The 16524-nt window shown below is 39.4% G+C and overlaps 2 protein-coding genes across 2 annotated transcripts; both read right to left on the bottom strand.

The window, feature by feature from the left end:
- Window positions 1-1968: 1968 nt before the first annotated feature.
- Window positions 1969-6268, bottom strand: LOC128199897 (uncharacterized). The gene is made up of 2 exons (XM_052891283.1): window positions 5368-6268; window positions 1969-2320 (listed from the first exon to the last, which is right to left on the bottom strand). The coding sequence occupies exons 1-2, from the start codon at window positions 5674-5676 to the stop codon at window positions 2300-2302; spliced, it is 330 nt and encodes a 109-aa protein (XP_052747243.1). The 5' UTR covers window positions 5677-6268; the 3' UTR covers window positions 1969-2299.
- A 3789-nt stretch (window positions 6269-10057) lies between these two features.
- LOC128199868 (uncharacterized) lies at window positions 10058-10873 on the bottom strand. The gene has a single exon (XM_052891139.1). The coding sequence runs from the start codon at window positions 10871-10873 to the stop codon at window positions 10058-10060; it is 816 nt and encodes a 271-aa protein (XP_052747099.1).
- Window positions 10874-16524: the final 5651 nt, after the last annotated feature.

Below are 16524 nucleotides of genomic sequence, written 5' to 3'. Positions count from 1 at the left end.
GTCTTTTAGATTCTGGCTCAGCCGTTAGTATATTAGGAAACAACTCTCATATGCATTTGCTAAACTACAATCTTACATTACATTTAGACTCTAGGATAAATGTTACCACCGCTGGAGGACAACAAATTAGTTCACTAGGTTACATTTTATTACCTTTAGTTTTCGGAGGTCAATTGAAGGTTATAAAAGCACATGTTATTCCTGAAATTGATACCTTTTTGATACTTGGCATTGATTTTTGGAAGGAGTTTCAGATCTTCCCTAAACACTTGGCATCTATTAATTATTTTTCTGAATTTGAGGCACAAGTGAATAAGATTAATATCTCGGCGAAGCCTCAAAATTTTATCAATGGCTATGAAAACCTCGACGATAGTGAAAAGAATATATCAAAAACGATAATAGATAAATTCACAGAGATCTCTTTTGAAGTTAAAGGACTTGGTAAGACTTCCGCAATTACACATAAAATTAATACGGGTAGTGTAGAACCTATCAGGCAGCGTAGTTATCGGTTGTCTATAGAGAAACAACGCATAATTGCAGAATTGGTAGATGAGATGCTCGGTCTAGATGTCATAGAACCAACTGAAAGCCCTTGGTCTTCTCCAATACTAATAGTCAATAAAAAAGACGGTAGGCCTCGATTTTGTTTGGACAGTCGGAAATTAAACTCTGTAACTAGAAAGGATGCTTACAGCTTGCCATATGTGTCAGAAATTTTAGACAATTTAAGAGATGCGAAATATCTTTCTAGTGTCGACCTGTCCAAAGCCTTTTGGCAAATACCACTTCACGAACCTGATAGAGATAAAACGGCGTTCTATGTTCCTGGACGTGGTACCTTTAGATTCAAAGTGACACCTTTTGGACTAACTAATGCACCGGCTACACAACAAAGACTAGTGGATAAGTTGTTTGGACCGGAATTCGAATTAAAGGTATTTGCCTACCTCGATGATATTATAATAGTAAGCAAAACATTTGATGAACATGTATCTCTTCTTCAACGTGTCCTTGACAAATTGAAAAATGCTTATTTAACTATAAACCTAGAAAAGAGCCAGTTTTTTAGAGATCAATTAAGTTACTTAGGCTACATAGTAGACGCTGCTGGACTTCGCACAGATCCAACCAAAGTTGATGCTATTCTGAACTATCCAACTCCTACTACTAAAAAGGAGGTTAAGCGCTTCTTGGGCACTGCATCGTGGTATAGAAGGTTCATACCTAACTTCAGCACAATCGCTGGCCCGCTTAATAAGCTTACTTCAACAAGAAAGAATTCTCCGCCATTCCAATGGACGGCTGAATCTGATAAGGCCTTCTTGGCTTTAAAATCAATGTTAGTTCGGGCTCCTGTTTTGGCTTGTCCTAATTTTGATTACCCTTTCGATATTCACACTGACGCTAGCAGCTATGGAATAGGTGGAATGTTATCTCAGACAATTAATAATGAAGAACATCCAATAGCTTATATGAGCAGAACGTTAACAGGTCCTGAAAAAAACTACAGTGTGACAGAAAGAGAAGCTCTTGCTGTATTAACTGCTTTAGAGCACTGGCGCTGCTATATTGAGAACGGGTTGACATGTAATGTTTTTACGGACCACGCTGCCTTAAAATGGTTTCTTTCCCTTTCAAACCCAACAAGACGCTTAGCTAGATGGGGAGTCCGACTTTCATCTTTTAATTTCGCAATAAAACATCGTCGCGGTAAAGATCACATAATCCCTGATGCTTTATCTAGAACAGTCCCAGTAGCTAATATTACTTTTACTGACTTTAGTAATACTGATGACGCTTGGTATTTAAAAATTTACAACGGATGCCTTGAACTTCCATCTAATTTTCCTAATTATACTATAAAAAATAAAAACCTTTACCGTTACATGAAATCCAACAATCCATTACACTCAGAATTCGAATGGAAACTCGTTATTCCAAAGGAATCCCTGTAAGGTCGTGCACAATGAAACCAGCGTTAAGCTTGTACTAACTTTATTTCAACTGACATTTTACATCACATATTTATTTTATCAAATACCCTCACATCTTTCCCCATAAAAAAATAAAAATATAATTAATGGACATTTCCCCCTTTTCAAAATTATAAAGAAAAAAAATATATATTTAAAATCAACACAAAATTATAAGAAAAGACAAACATGCATCACACGTCACACATTATTTACTGAAAAGTGAGATAAAAAAAATTTAAACAATTATATATGTATATTAAAAAAAAACAAAGAAGTCCCAGGTCAGTCGCTAAGTAAGCTGGTCTTCAAAACCCCATCTAACCGGACGCCTGACTATCCTGCCAGAACGAGAAATATGGTTATAAAGTGTATTTTTATTTGTATTTTGAGTTTCTGTTTGTACATTTATGTTACAGTTTATGTCATCATACTCAAACCCATAGCGAGACGTGTCTTGTCTTTCTGTAGATGTGTCTACTATAATGTGACGCCTGTTACGAACTAATTTCCTTCTGTTGATGGTTGTCACCTCATATGACCTATTACCTAGAACAGCGCTTATTGTTCCTGGTATCCATTTTTTTAAACACAAATCATATATCCTTACTTTTTGCCCTTTCAATAATTCTTTCAAGTTTTTGGCATTACGATCATAGTAAAACTTCTGCTCAGCCTGTCTATTTAATAGTTGTTCCCTAACATTATGATGAACTTTTGGCTTTAACATATTATTTGATGTAGGCAAAATACTTCTCAGTTTTCTACTTTGTAATAACTCTGCAGGTGATGGTAATTCTTTTGATATTGGTGTATTTAAATATTCTAATATAGCCAAGCGATAGTCACACCCCTTTTCTTTAGTCTTAATCATTATATTCTTTACCGTCTGAATAGTACGCTCAACTTGTCCATTAGATTGTGGATAATGAGGTGATGAAGTGACATGTTTAAACTCCCACTCCCTAACAAACTCCTTAAAACAAGTTGAAGTGAACTGTGGACCACAATCAGAAAATACCACAACTGGAATTCCTTGGTGACAAAAAATATTTTTTAAGCAATTAATAATATAATTAGAATCAGTAACATGTAATTCAACTATTTCAAAAAATTTACTATAGTAATCTACTATAATTAAATAGTTTACGCCTTTTATTTGAAACAAATCAATGCCTACTTTAACCCAAGGTCTATCCGGAATTTCATGAGGCTGCAATTTCTCTTTTTGATTAAATTTCTTGTGCGTTAGACAAACATCACAACTATTTATTACGTTACTTATATCATTATTTATACCTGGCCAAAATATTGTCTCCCTAGCTCTCAGTTTAGTTTTTTCCAGACCCATATGTCCAATGTGCACTCTTCCTAACATTTCCTTACGTAAAGTTTTTGGTACTACTACCCTATCATTTTTCCAAATCAGACCATAAGCGACTGACAAACTCTCTTTATAATTCCAATATGGTTTTACTATATCTACTAACTCACTCTTTTCTACTGGCCAACCTTTATTAATACATTTTATTAATTGTTGTAATTCAATGTCATTCTCCGTACTTTTCTGAAGTGCCGCAAACTGCGCATTATCAAAGTATTCAGTGAGTGCAGACGCCGCTTCGCGCGACACTGCACACACCTCATCATGTAGGCTGTCCTGACTCACGTGAAGGGCCGACGCTGGTTCATATGCACGCGATAGTGTATCAGCGATGTACAGATGCTTGCCTGGCTTGTAGATTAATTTAAATGTATAACGTTGTAATCGTAACAACATTCTTTGCAACCGACCCGGGGCATCTGTTATTGGTTTTTTAATAATACTTATCAACGGTTTATGGTCGCTTTCAATAATAACGTCAGTTTTTCCATAAATATATGCATAAAATTTCTCACACGCAAATACACATGCATACAACTCTTTCTCAATTTGTGCATACCTCTGCTCAGCCTTAGTTAGCGCTTTGGAAGCATAACATACTGGTAAGTTATTTTGCATTAAACAAGCTCCTAGCCCAGATTTACTTGCGTCTACGGATAAAATTATTGGTTTATTTACATCAAAGTATTGTAAAACAGGACGTCTAGATAGACATTGTTTAACATCCTGAAAACATTTATCATGCCTTTCATTCCAATGCCACTCAATTTCTTTTTTCAATAATTCTCGCAAAGGAAAAACACGGTCTGATAAATTAGGTATAAAACCACCTATATAATTTACTAAACCCAAAAATCGTTCCACATCTTTTTTATCTTTGGGTACTGGCATTTTAGTTATAGCTGTTATATGACTGTCATCAGGATAAAGTCCATTTTTTGTAATTCTATGTCCTAAATATTTTATTTCTTCTAAACCAAATTTACATTTCTTAGCATTTAATTTTAAATTAATTTTTTTACATCTTTCTAACACTTGTCTTAACCTTTCATCGTGCTCATTTTTATCACTTCCATATATCAACAAATCATCAATATACATACAAACACCCTGTATATCATCAAAATTTTCAATCATTTTTTTATGAAATACTTCTGACGCCGAGCAAATCCCGTAAGGAAGACGTAAGAACTTATACCTACCAAAACATGTATTGAATGTACAGTAAGAACTGCTTTTGTCGTCTAGACAAATATTCCAGAACCCCGACGATGCATCCAGCGTGCTAAAGTATTTAGCTCCAGAAAGTTTCGATAAAATTTCATCCAATGTCGGCAATCTAAAGTGTTCCCGTTTAATTGCCAAATTTAATTCCTTAGGATCTAAACATATACGCAGATCACCGTTAGGTTTTTTAACTACCGTCATGCTGCTGACCCAGTCTGACGGGCCTTCTACCTTAGCAATAATTCCTTGGCCTACCATTTCATTTAACTTTTTTCTTACATCCTCTTTTATAGCAAAGGGAAGCTTTCGAGGTGCATGTACTACAGGAATAGCATCATCCTTTAAATGAATTTTATAATGTCCCGGTAAACACCCTATCCCATGAAATACGTCATCATACATTGATACACAATCCGGTAAATTATTAAAACTCTGAATAGACATGACACGCCTCACTACATCCAACTCTGTACAAGCATAACGTCCCAATATCGGCACCGATTGAACATCAGCTATCTTAAATTCGAGCATGTAATTTTTTCCTTTATAAAACACACTTAAATAAATTTTACCTACGACAATTATGCTTGCACCAGAGTATCCATTTAATCTTGTATTTGTTTTTAGTAAACAATCCTGACTGACTTTTAATTTTGACAAAAATCTTAATGGTAGGACATTAACATCAGCTCCTGTGTCTAGCTTAAATTTAATCCAATTACCACAAATATTTAAATTAATATTCCAATCACTATTTTGATTTAACGCATAGATTACCTCATCATCCGAGTTCTCAATATAATTCACTCCACATACGCGAGAAAAATGATTTTTTCGAAAGCACCGATTACACTTCTGTCCATACGCCGGACATTCAAACTTTTTATGAACACAACCACAGTAACCGCACAGTTTGGTCGCGCCCGGCGCGGCGCGTCGCTGGCTAGCGCCGGCCGCCAGGGGGCGCGCGCGCGGCGGCAGCACAGCAGCGCGCGGGCCCCGCGACCCCGCGCCGCGGTCCTCGCTCCGCCGATGCTCCGCCGCGTCACGTACCTCGCTTCGTGTTCGGCCTCGCGATGACGTCATTTTCGATCTTATTTGTAAAACATCATTCTGCGTCTGCTTTATTTGATGAGTATGATAAGTTTCTTCTCTTTCAGGCTTTATATTCTCCGAATAGGTGCGAGATGCAACAGCTGCGCGGCAAATATCCAAGGCTTTCTTAAGCGTCAAATCATCCTCTCTGAGCAAACGTTCCCGAATGGCGGCACTCGTCACGCCACACACCAGTCTATCTTTAATTAATTCCTCTTGCAAATCTCGAAACTCACAATTTTGAGCTAGTTTACTTAACTCGAACACATACTGCTCAATTGATTCGTTATCACGTTGATCTCGAATAAAAAACTTGTGACGTTCGACCGTCAAATTTTTCTTTGTTTGAAACTGTTCATCTAACTTTTTCCATATATATTCGACAGTCGTACATTTCTCAGGCCATCGATCTAACACTTCTCGACACTGTTCACCCACAACATGCAATAATATGTTCGCTTGAATCTCCACAGACTTATTACTTATTTCACACGCTTTGCTGTATATTTCATAACTTCTCTTCCACTTAATCCATTTTTCATGTATACTCCCAGCATCAGAAGCATTCTTATCAAAATAAAACGCGGACGGCGGTGTCAGTACACTTTCCATTATACGAGTACTTTTCACAAATTATTAATATACATAATAATAATTTAATTTTCCGGCTGCGCCATGTAAGGTCGTGCACAATGAAACCAGCGTTAAGCTTGTACTAACTTTATTTCAACTGACATTTTACATCACATATTTATTTTATCAAATACCCTCACAATCCCGATTACAAATTTTGAAAGAAAACCATTCCGAACCAATCTCGGGACATTTTGGAATATTCAAAACCTATAAACGACTAAGTCTAAATTACTATTGGCCCAACATGCATAAGGATGTAGTGAACTTTGTTTCATCTTGTGATTCATGTTTATCCCATAAAATACCCACTCATAATACATTAGGAAAAATGGGTAGGCCAAAAGAATGCTTTCGCCCATTTCAAATGCTTTCAATTGACCTGGCCGGCCCTTTACCCAATACTCGAAAACAAAACTGTTACATTTTCGTTGTGACATGCTGCTTCTCTAAGTATTGCTTAATATTTCCGTTACGAAGAGCCACGTCCGATTTAATAACTAAACACTTGGAAAATGATGTATTTTTGCTACACGGAGTTCCACAGACTATCGTGATGGACAATGGTAGTCAGTTTATAAGCAAAGAGCTTGATAAACTGCTTAAAACATACAACATCCCAAACATCCACTTTACGCCTAAATATACTCCACAAATAAATACCGTAGAACGTTATAACAAAACTATTGTTACGGCATTATCATCATTCGTGGAAGATGATCATAGGTCGTGGGATGTTAATATTCCGAAGATACAGTTTGCAATTAACAATTCTATAAATGAAACTACCGGCTTCACACCATCCTTTCTAGTTCACGGAAGAGAGCTTGTTACGTCAGGGTCTCATTATATCGACAACGATACCTCAAACGAATTTGTATTTCTTCCGCGTGACTTGTATGCAGAAAATTTAGGTCATTTGGCTGTCATTTTTGATAAAGTGCAAACCGCTCTTTGGCGAAGCCACGTAAAAAACACTGAAAGATACAACTTAAGACGTAAACATATCGAGTTTAACGTCGGTGATAACGTATGGAAAAAATGTTATTTCTTAAGTGACAAAGAAGCTTATTTCAGCAAGAAACTGGCACCCAAATATCAAAAATGCAAGGTATTAGAAAAGCGATCTCCTTTAGTCTATGTACTTGAAGATCTCTCGGGTCGTAACATAGGTGCATGGCATATTAAGGATTTAAAGTTAGTGAATAAGTATAATTAGATGTATTTTAGTTTTATTTTTATTTAGTTTTATTTTATGCAGGGTAGGTAAAGAATTTCACTTAGGCAAAATTCTACTTAGGAAGGGCGGTACTGTAACGCGTCGAACATATTTTTAAATTAAAAATAAAATTTATTTCTAAAATATATAGACTAGTTAAAAAGTAAATCTAAAAATTATTTATCTATATTTAATTTTGTTATTAAATTAGGTCACACCTTTATGTGTTACGGAACGCTTCTAACGTGTCAAATGTCAATGTCGCGTGGACATTGACAATCGCGAAGTCCACAGACTTTGGCAATGACGTTTGAAAATGAACGAGCACTTTTTGAACGGTCTTGGAAAGAGCTACCGTGTTCTAAGAAATAATAATCTTTACCTATTTTATTCCTGTTTTCACAATTCCGAATTTTTCATAATTCAAATCGGAAACTAGTTACACAAAAATATTTTAGTGTAACTAGTTTCCGAGTAGCGCGTATGCCGGGATGGCTAAGATTGTGTATGCTCTCGAAAGCTGCACGCCTAAACTCTTGTGGTATATAAGGTCTAGCCGTTTTAGAAGATACATCACAATATACCGCTTTATTACAAGTCGGTAAAGAGAATTTCTTTAAAATTGCATTGGAGTTATTCGCGTTAGTCACGTAGGCGTCGTTTTCTTGCAACTCTGCAATTTTATCGAAATCAAGAATTGTAGGACAATGGATTGTTTCTACACGTGATAATGTGTCGGCAACCGTGTTGCTATGTCCACTTATGTGACGTATGTCTGTCGTGAATTCGCTGACATATAATAATTGTCTGACTCTACGTGGTGTTTCGTTTGATTCTTTACCTAACTTCGAAAAAGCGTATGTTAGCGGTTTATGGTCGGTATACACTGAAATTTGACGACCTTCGAATAGTTTTCGAAAATATTTTATTGACATGTAAATAGCTAACAATTCACGATCGTAAGCTGAATATTTCTGTTGAGCTGTGGTTAACTTTTTTGAAAAGAATCCTAAAGGTTCCCACACACCATGCACTTGCTGTTGTAAAACAGAACCTACACAAAAATCAGAACTGTCGGTCATCAAAGCGAGCGTCGTATCAGTCCGTGGGTGTGCCAATGTAGTAGCCTGTTTAAGACTTAACTTACATTGTTCAAATGCTTTACTCGCGTCTTCTGACCACTGAATTTTAGTTTTATCTTTCTTTTTTGTACTCCCGAGATATTTGTTAAATAGGGACTGGTACGAAGCTGAATTGGGCAAATGAGCGCGATAAAAATTGATCATACCCGTGAATCGACGTAGCTCCTCCACTGTCTGCGGTTTCGGATACTCTATGATCGCTTGAACCTTATCGTCGGAGGGTCGAATTCCTTCAGGCGAAACATGGTAACCTAAATATTCTAAAGTAGCTTGACCGAACATACATTTTGAGAGATTTATAGTAATATTATAATTAGCTAAACGTTGAAATACTATATCTAAGTGTTTGAGGTGTTGTGTTTCGTCCTCACTAGCGATGAGTATGTCGTCTATATAAATGAAAACAAAATCTAATTCTTTAAAAATGGAGTCCATAAAACGTTGGAATGTTTGGGCAGCGTTACTTAGGCCGAATGTCATACGGGTGAACTCGAACAATCCAAACGGCAAAATTTGGGCAGCCTTTTCAACATCATTAGGCGCGATTTCGATACAATGGTAAGCCCTAGTTACATCAATTTTGGTAAAAATTTTCTTTTTTGCCAACATGTAGGTAAAATCCTGCAAACGAGGAATAGGATACCTGTCAGGTTTAGTAATAGCGTTGAGGCGACGGTAATCTCCACATGGCCTAATGTCACCGTTTTTCTTCTGAACTACATGTAAAGAACTCGCCACGCACTTTTAGAGGGGCGACAAATACCTAGCTGTTGCATTTTTTCAAATTCTGCTTTGACGCGTTTATACCTATCGGGTGGAAGCGGTCTAGCCCGTGCATAAACAGGTGGTTCGGTGGTTTCAATACAGTGCTGTACCGAACTTGAAGCTGTTCCCGTGAATGACATTGGCTTCGTAATGCTAGGAAATTTCAAAAGCAAATCGCGATAGGGTTGATCTATACTAACAGATAATATTGAAGGTTCACTTACACTTACTATTGACGCTATAACGTTTAAGTCTGTAACCCTATCAATGAGTTTTCGTGAGCCGACGTCAACCAGTAGTTTATGGTGACTCAAAAAGTCTGCACCTAAAATCGGTTGTTTTACGTCTGCTATTATGAAATCCCATCGATATGGTCGTCTTAACTTTAAATTTAATACTAATGATTTTATACCATATGTTTTAATCTCTGAACCGTTAGCGGCGTATAACTTGTAGTCGTTATGTTCTAATGAGTTACACTTTTTATTCACAGGTAACACTGAAATGTTAGCACCAGTGTCTATTAAAAAATGCATACCACTGTTGGTGTCTAGGATGCGAAGGCGGTTGCACGGTGAGATGGCACAGAGCTCCGCCGATGTCTGTGCCTCATTTAGTTTTCCGACTGATTTTTCCACGCGCAGGGTTCCGTGCATTTCCGAGCTTTGCCGCGGAACCGGTTGTGATAGAAACAGAGCCAACCTGGTGAGTCCGGGGTGCGTCGCGGTTCTGAAGGATCGCGTGTCCGAGATGCTGAACGCGAACGATCGTAATTCCAGCGACGTGGTCTCGATCTTGATCTTGATCTTTCGAGCTCATTCACTTTCACGGTTAGTTTGGCTATTTCTGCCAAAATCCTATCCGTGTCGGTGGTTGGTGGTTGTGTAATCTCGCTTACGTTGTGTGTGGTGCGCGTAGTCTCATATACGTTATCGGCGATTGACGATAGGTGTTCCAGCTCTTTTATCTCGGAGACTGCAAGCACTGCCCGTACGGAACTAGGCAGGTGCCCTTGCCATAGGATACGGAGTGTGTCATCCGGGATGCTATCCTTTGCTAGCTCCCTCATCCGTCGAAGAAGTTGGGATGGTTTTTGCTCCCCAAGTTCCATCTCGCTAATTAGCTTTTGTAACTGACGGTTTTTAGATTCTTCATATATTTTAAGTAAGCGAGCTTTAAGGGTGTCAAATTTCTTCGTTGGCGGTGGTTCTATTAATAGGTCAGTTACCTGCTGTATGGCTTCCTTGTTGAGTTTGGACACTACCAAGTCGTATCTTGCGTCGTCTGATAACTTCTGTGGTGCCAGCATTGCTTCCGTCCGTATAAACCATACCCTGGGCTGGTCGGTCCAGAAATCCGGTATTTTTGACGAAAGAGTGATGGCGGCCAATTCTGAAGTCGCTGCTACCGAAGAAGATGGATTTGTCATTTTGCTGTCACACAAGTCAGTCACTTCCCTTATTTATTGAATTTCCAAAAGTTCTGTGTTCACTAGGAATGTCGGTGGTCACCACTTTAGCAACTATGGCACTTCTGCTGGGGTTGCTATTAATGATACACTTTTGTATGGAAATATCTTTATTGTTTAGTTACAAACGACCGGAATGCGCGAGCTGCGGAAAGTGACTATCGTATCGTATGCACGCTTTCCTCTACACTGTAGTTACAAAATTCATCGTCAGCGTAAACGAACCCCTACAAGTCAAAGTACCCCTCCGGCCGTTCATGTATGCAAGCCCACGGAAAACAATGTGACCTTTTTTATATAATTACTAGCAGATGCCCGCGACTTCATACACGTGAAAATCGATGTACACTTTATTATTTATCTATTCGTATGTTTTAAATATAATAAATAGAACACTACTCATTTTACAAAAAAAAAGAACTCCAAACATGAACGGCCGGAGGCCGCGCGTTTTATGTGCTTGGATAAAATGCCCAGCCGAAGCCACGGTTGGAGGCCCTAACACAAACTTTCGGCCAAACGCCGGTGTACAAATCGGTGCGCGGTCGGAAGTTGCGCGTTTTATGTCCTTCCTTATGTTGACAAGGATAATCATGAGATAGTTTTGTTTGCAGATGACACGTCACTTATGTTTAAAATTAATAGAGGAGAAATAAATTATGACGATGTAAACAACTCTCTCATGAACGTGGTACATTGGTTTGAAGCTAATAACTTATTGCTCAATAAAAAGAAACCAAAAATTTTAATAAAAAAAATTCAACCGACTTCCAACTCAAAAACTAACTTTAACTAAAAAGCAAAAAATAACATCCTACCTATGTGCTACCTTCTGATCAGTTTGAAGGCGGTGCCAAGCCAGTGATGTTTTAATTAAATACGTTTAAACTACAAAATTTCTGTGGTTATTCCAGAAACAGCTTTAATTAAAACACGACACTGGCTTGGCAGTGTTTTAATTAAATTCGGTCCATAATTGACGGAATTATCGCTGGACATACATAAAAAAAACATACATACAGCCGAACGTAGAACCTCCTCCTTTTTGGAAGTCGGTTAAAAATGCATAAAATTTACATTACCTAACGTGCAGCAAGTTATAGGTGCTAGTAATACTTACCTATACTTACGACACGCTGCGTGAAACTCGTTCCGTCGCCGTCCGCCTGCCCGTCGACCACATTCCAATTGAAACAATTGTAACTTTCACTTGAACTCCTGAGCAGCGAACCTTAAAGGAAGGAATTGTAATACTGTATGACTTTTTCAAAAGAGCAACTGTTGAGTTTCTTGCCGGTATCTTCTCAGCAGAACCTGCCTTCCGAACCGGTGGTAGAATCTTTACAAATAGTCAACTGACGTGTCAAAAGTGCTTGTAAACTGAGCCTACTTGAAATAAATGAATTTTGAATTTGAATTTGAATTTGAAACGAAAACTCCTACAAAGTAAAGGCCAATGTTAAGCTTAATAAAGAGGAATTAGATCAGGTTGATACCACTGTTTTTCTTAAAATTACGTTAGACGCTAAGCTTCAGTGGGGTCCACATGTAAATAATCTATCGAACAGACTCAGTTCAGCTGCATATGCCGTTACTAAAATTCGTCATATTATGACTGACATAGACACTGCTAGACGAGTATATTTTAGCTACACAGCATTATGTCATATGGTATTTTACTATGGGGTAATGCTGCTGATATTGATAGTAAATTTGTTCTGAAGAAGAAAGCTGTTCGTGGGATATATAAAATGGAGCCTAGAGAGTCGTTTAGAGAAAACTTTTGACTTTTGAGCTACTTTGACTTGTAGGGGTTCGTTTACGCTGACGATGAATTTTGTAACTACAGTGTAGAGGAAAGCGTGCATACGATACGATAGTCACTTTCCGCAGCTCGCGCATTCCGGTCGTTTGTAACTAAACAATAAAGATATTTCCATACAAAAGTGTATCATTAATAGCAACCCCAGCAGAAGTGCCATAGTTGCTAAAGTGGTGACCACCGACATTCCTAGTGAACACAGAACTTTTGGAAATTCAATAAATAAGGGAAGTGACTGACTCGCGCGAAAACGCGCGGCCTCCGGCCGTTCATGTTTGGAGTTCTTTTTTTTTGTAAAATGAGTAGTGTTCTATTTATTATATTTAAAACATACGAATAGATAAATAATAAAGTGTACATCGATTTTCACGTGTATGAAGTCGCGGGCATCTGCTAGTAATTATATAAAAAAGGTCACATTGTTTTCCGTGGGCACGTATGCAAGCCCGACATCGTCTTAATAACTTTTTAGTGTTCTTTAACTTAAAATTGAAATTCTGTTCTCACTTGCTGTTCTTTCATTTCTCTCCAAGTAATTCGTATTCTGGCAATTTTGAAATTGTAATATTACATACATATCTTTAATTACACTTTCTATTTTATTTTTAAAAAACTTCAAAGGAGACCTCCTCCTATCAATTTTGATCAATACCAATCTTTTTTTTTATGTATGTACACCGATTACTCGAAGACGGCAAAACCGATTAGAAAAATTCTTTTTTTTCGTTTGAGAGGGTATATTTTCTAGTTGGACCCATAGTAATCATGTCAGGATCTGATTATGTAATCCCAGGGAAATTCAGGGGAACTTTTGAATTTTATAGGGACAACTAGTGTGTTTGTTAATGTTTTTATTAAGTATTTTAAAGAACTACAATTCAATGAAGGTCTGAGGGAATGAGAACTTTACATCTGGAGGTGTCGTGACTGTCATTAGGGGTCTGGTGATGGAGACAAGGGACAGTTAAGGGAACTCTTCAACGGTTTACAGTAGCTACCTTGTGTTTGGGATTTTATTTATTTCACACTTTTTAGTTACGATAGATCATCATCATCATCATCATATCAGCCGATGGACGTCCACTGCAGGACATAGGCCTTTTGTAGGGACTTCCAAACATCACGATACTGAGCCGCCTGCATCCAGCGAATCCCTGCGACTCGCTTGATGTCGTCAGTCCACCTGGTGGGGAGTCGGCCAACACTGCGCTTACTAGTGCGGGGTCGCCATTCCAGCACTTTGGGACCCCAACGTCCATCGGCTCTTCGAACTATGTGCCCCGCCCATTGCCACTTCAGCTTCGCAACTCGTTGAGCTATGTCGGTGACTTTGGTTCTTCTGCGGATCTCTTCATTTCTGATTCGATCACGCAGAGATACTCCTAACATAGCTCGTTCCATCGCCCGCTGTGTGACTCTGAGCCTTCTTATGAGGACCATAGTTAGCGACCAAGTCTCGGAACCATAGGTCATCACTGGCAACACGCACTGTTCGAAGACTTTCGTCTTCAGGCACTGAGGAATTTCGGACGAAAAGATGTCGCGAAGCTTCCCGAATGCAGCCCATCCGAGTTGGATTCGACGGTTCACCTCTTTCTCGAAATTGGACCTACCTAACTGGATCATATGTCCTAGGTATACGTATTCGTCTACAATTTCGAGTGCAGCGTTCTCAACTATAACTGGGTGGAGCGATACATGAGCATTACACATTACTTTCGTTTTAGCCATGTTCATTTTTAGGCCCACCTGTTGAGAAACTCTGCTGAGGTCATTGAGCATGGTACTAAGGTCATCCAGAGTCTCTGCCATGATGACTACATCGTCCGCGAACCGCAGTTGAGTGATGTACTCGCCATTGATGTTGATGCCAAGTCCGCCCCAGTCCAGAAGCTTAAAGACGTCTTCCAATGCGGCGGTAAATAGCTTCGGAGAGATCACATCTCCCTGACGCACTCCTCGCTGCAACTGGATTGGCCTCGTAGTCTGATCCTGAATACGGACTGACATAGTGGCGTTTTCATACAAACACTTCAACGCTTGGATATACCTGTAATCAATTCGGCATCTCTGCAATGACCTTAGCACAGCCCAGGTTTCCACCGAATCGAAGGCTTTCTCATAATCCACAAACGCTAAGCAAAGTGGCAGGTTATACTCGTGAGTCTTCTGTATAACCTGCCGCAGCGTATGGATGTGGTCTATGGTACTAAAGCCTTTTCGGAAACCGGCTTGTTCGGGAGGCTGGAAGTCGTCAAACCTATTAGCGAGACGATTCGTAATGACTCTCGAGAACAATTTGTAAACATGGCTCAGCAGCGAGATGGGTCTGTAATTCTTCAGCAAGGTGTTGTCACCTTTTTTGAAGAAAAGAACCACCACGCTCCTATGCCACGCCTCAGGCGTTGTGCCCTCGTGAATGACGGAATTGAACAATCGCTGAAGGACTTTAAGTATCGGTTTTCCACCCGCTTTCAGGAGTTCTGCTGTGATTCCGTCCTCACCTGGCGCCTTATTGTTCTTCAGGTGTTTGAGAGCCACACTAATCTCGTATAGGCTGACGTCCGGGATATCTTCGGTATAGTGTCGGGTCAACTTGGCTCTGGGGTCTTTAGCCAAATTGGCAACAGGCTGCTGAGTAGTCGTGTATAGCTGTCCATAGAACTTCTCGACCTCACTTAATAACTCGGGCTTGGAAGAAATCAGATTACCGTGTTCGGTCTTCAAACGCGTCAGCTGCCTCTGTCCAATAGACAGATCTCTGGCGAAAACTTTCGAGCCTCGATTGCTTTCAATCGCATTTTTAATACGCTCGGTATTGAAGTTTCGCAAGTCGCTGGTTTGCGACTTAGAGATCTGTCTACTGATTTGTCGGTATTTTGACGCATCTGCTGAAGACTGTAATCTCATTTCTTGCCTCTCTTCCATGAGCTTAAGTGTTTGGTCCGAGAACTTTTTGGTTCTTTTCGTACGCTGGGTCTTATAGAACTTAGACCCAACGGAATGGACAGTTTCCACGAACCTGTTGTTCAGATCGTCCACAGTTTCGCAATTTGCTAGGCAATCAAAGCGGTTCTGCAATTCTAGTTGAAAGGACTCGGGGTTTTGAATATGGGCACGAGTAGGTCGGAGCGTAGACTTCACCAGTCGATACCGTTCCAGCTGAATGTTGATATTCAACGTGCCTCTAACCATTCGGTGATCGCTACCGGTTTTCACCCTATGGATCACAGAAACATCGTTGAATATTTGCCGTCTGGTAGACAAGATGAAGTCAATCTCATTTTTCGTGGAACCATCGGGGCTCATCCAGGTCCATTTCCTGTGTGGTGGCTTCTTGAAGAAGGAGTTCATCATAAAGAGGCCCTCCTTCTCCATGAAGTCAGCCAACATTTGGCCCCTGTCGTTCCGTTGCCCATATCCAAATCGTCCCACTTTCAACTCTGAACCGCTACGTTCGCCCAACTTTGCGTTAAAATCCCCCATCACAACATTGTAATAAGAGTTTGAGGCATGTATGGCTTTAGAAATATCCTCATACAATACCTCAACCTCCTCGTCGGGATGTGTCGAGGTCGGTGCGTAAACCTGTATAACCTTCAACGAATACCGTTTGGTAATTCGGAGGACCAGGAACGCTACCCTGCTCGACACACTCTCGACTTTTACAACATTGTTCACGAGGGACTTGTGAACGATAAATCCGACACCACCCTGGGACTGATGGTCGCCCTCCCGGTAGTAGAGCATGTTGCCGGATTCAAGGATTATCGAGCCCTCCCCCTCTGCT

This window comes from Bicyclus anynana, chromosome 3, assembly GCF_947172395.1.
Source record: "Bicyclus anynana chromosome 3, ilBicAnyn1.1, whole genome shotgun sequence".
Lineage (NCBI taxonomy): Eukaryota > Metazoa > Arthropoda > Insecta > Lepidoptera > Nymphalidae > Bicyclus > Bicyclus anynana.
This window is presented reverse-complemented; position numbering and strand designations above follow the sequence as displayed.

Coding starts and splice junctions, on each gene's coding strand:
- LOC128199897 (XM_052891283.1), bottom strand. CDS start 5,676: ATGACGTCATCGCGAGGCCGAACACGAAGCGAGGTACGTGACGCGGCG. Junction 2,321..5,367: donor TTGAGAACTCGGATGATGAG/GTAATCTATGCG, acceptor TCGTTCTGGCAG/GATAGTCAGGCGTCCGGTTA.
- LOC128199868 (XM_052891139.1), bottom strand. CDS start 10,873: ATGACAAATCCATCTTCTTCGGTAGCAGCGACTTCAGAATTGGCCGCC.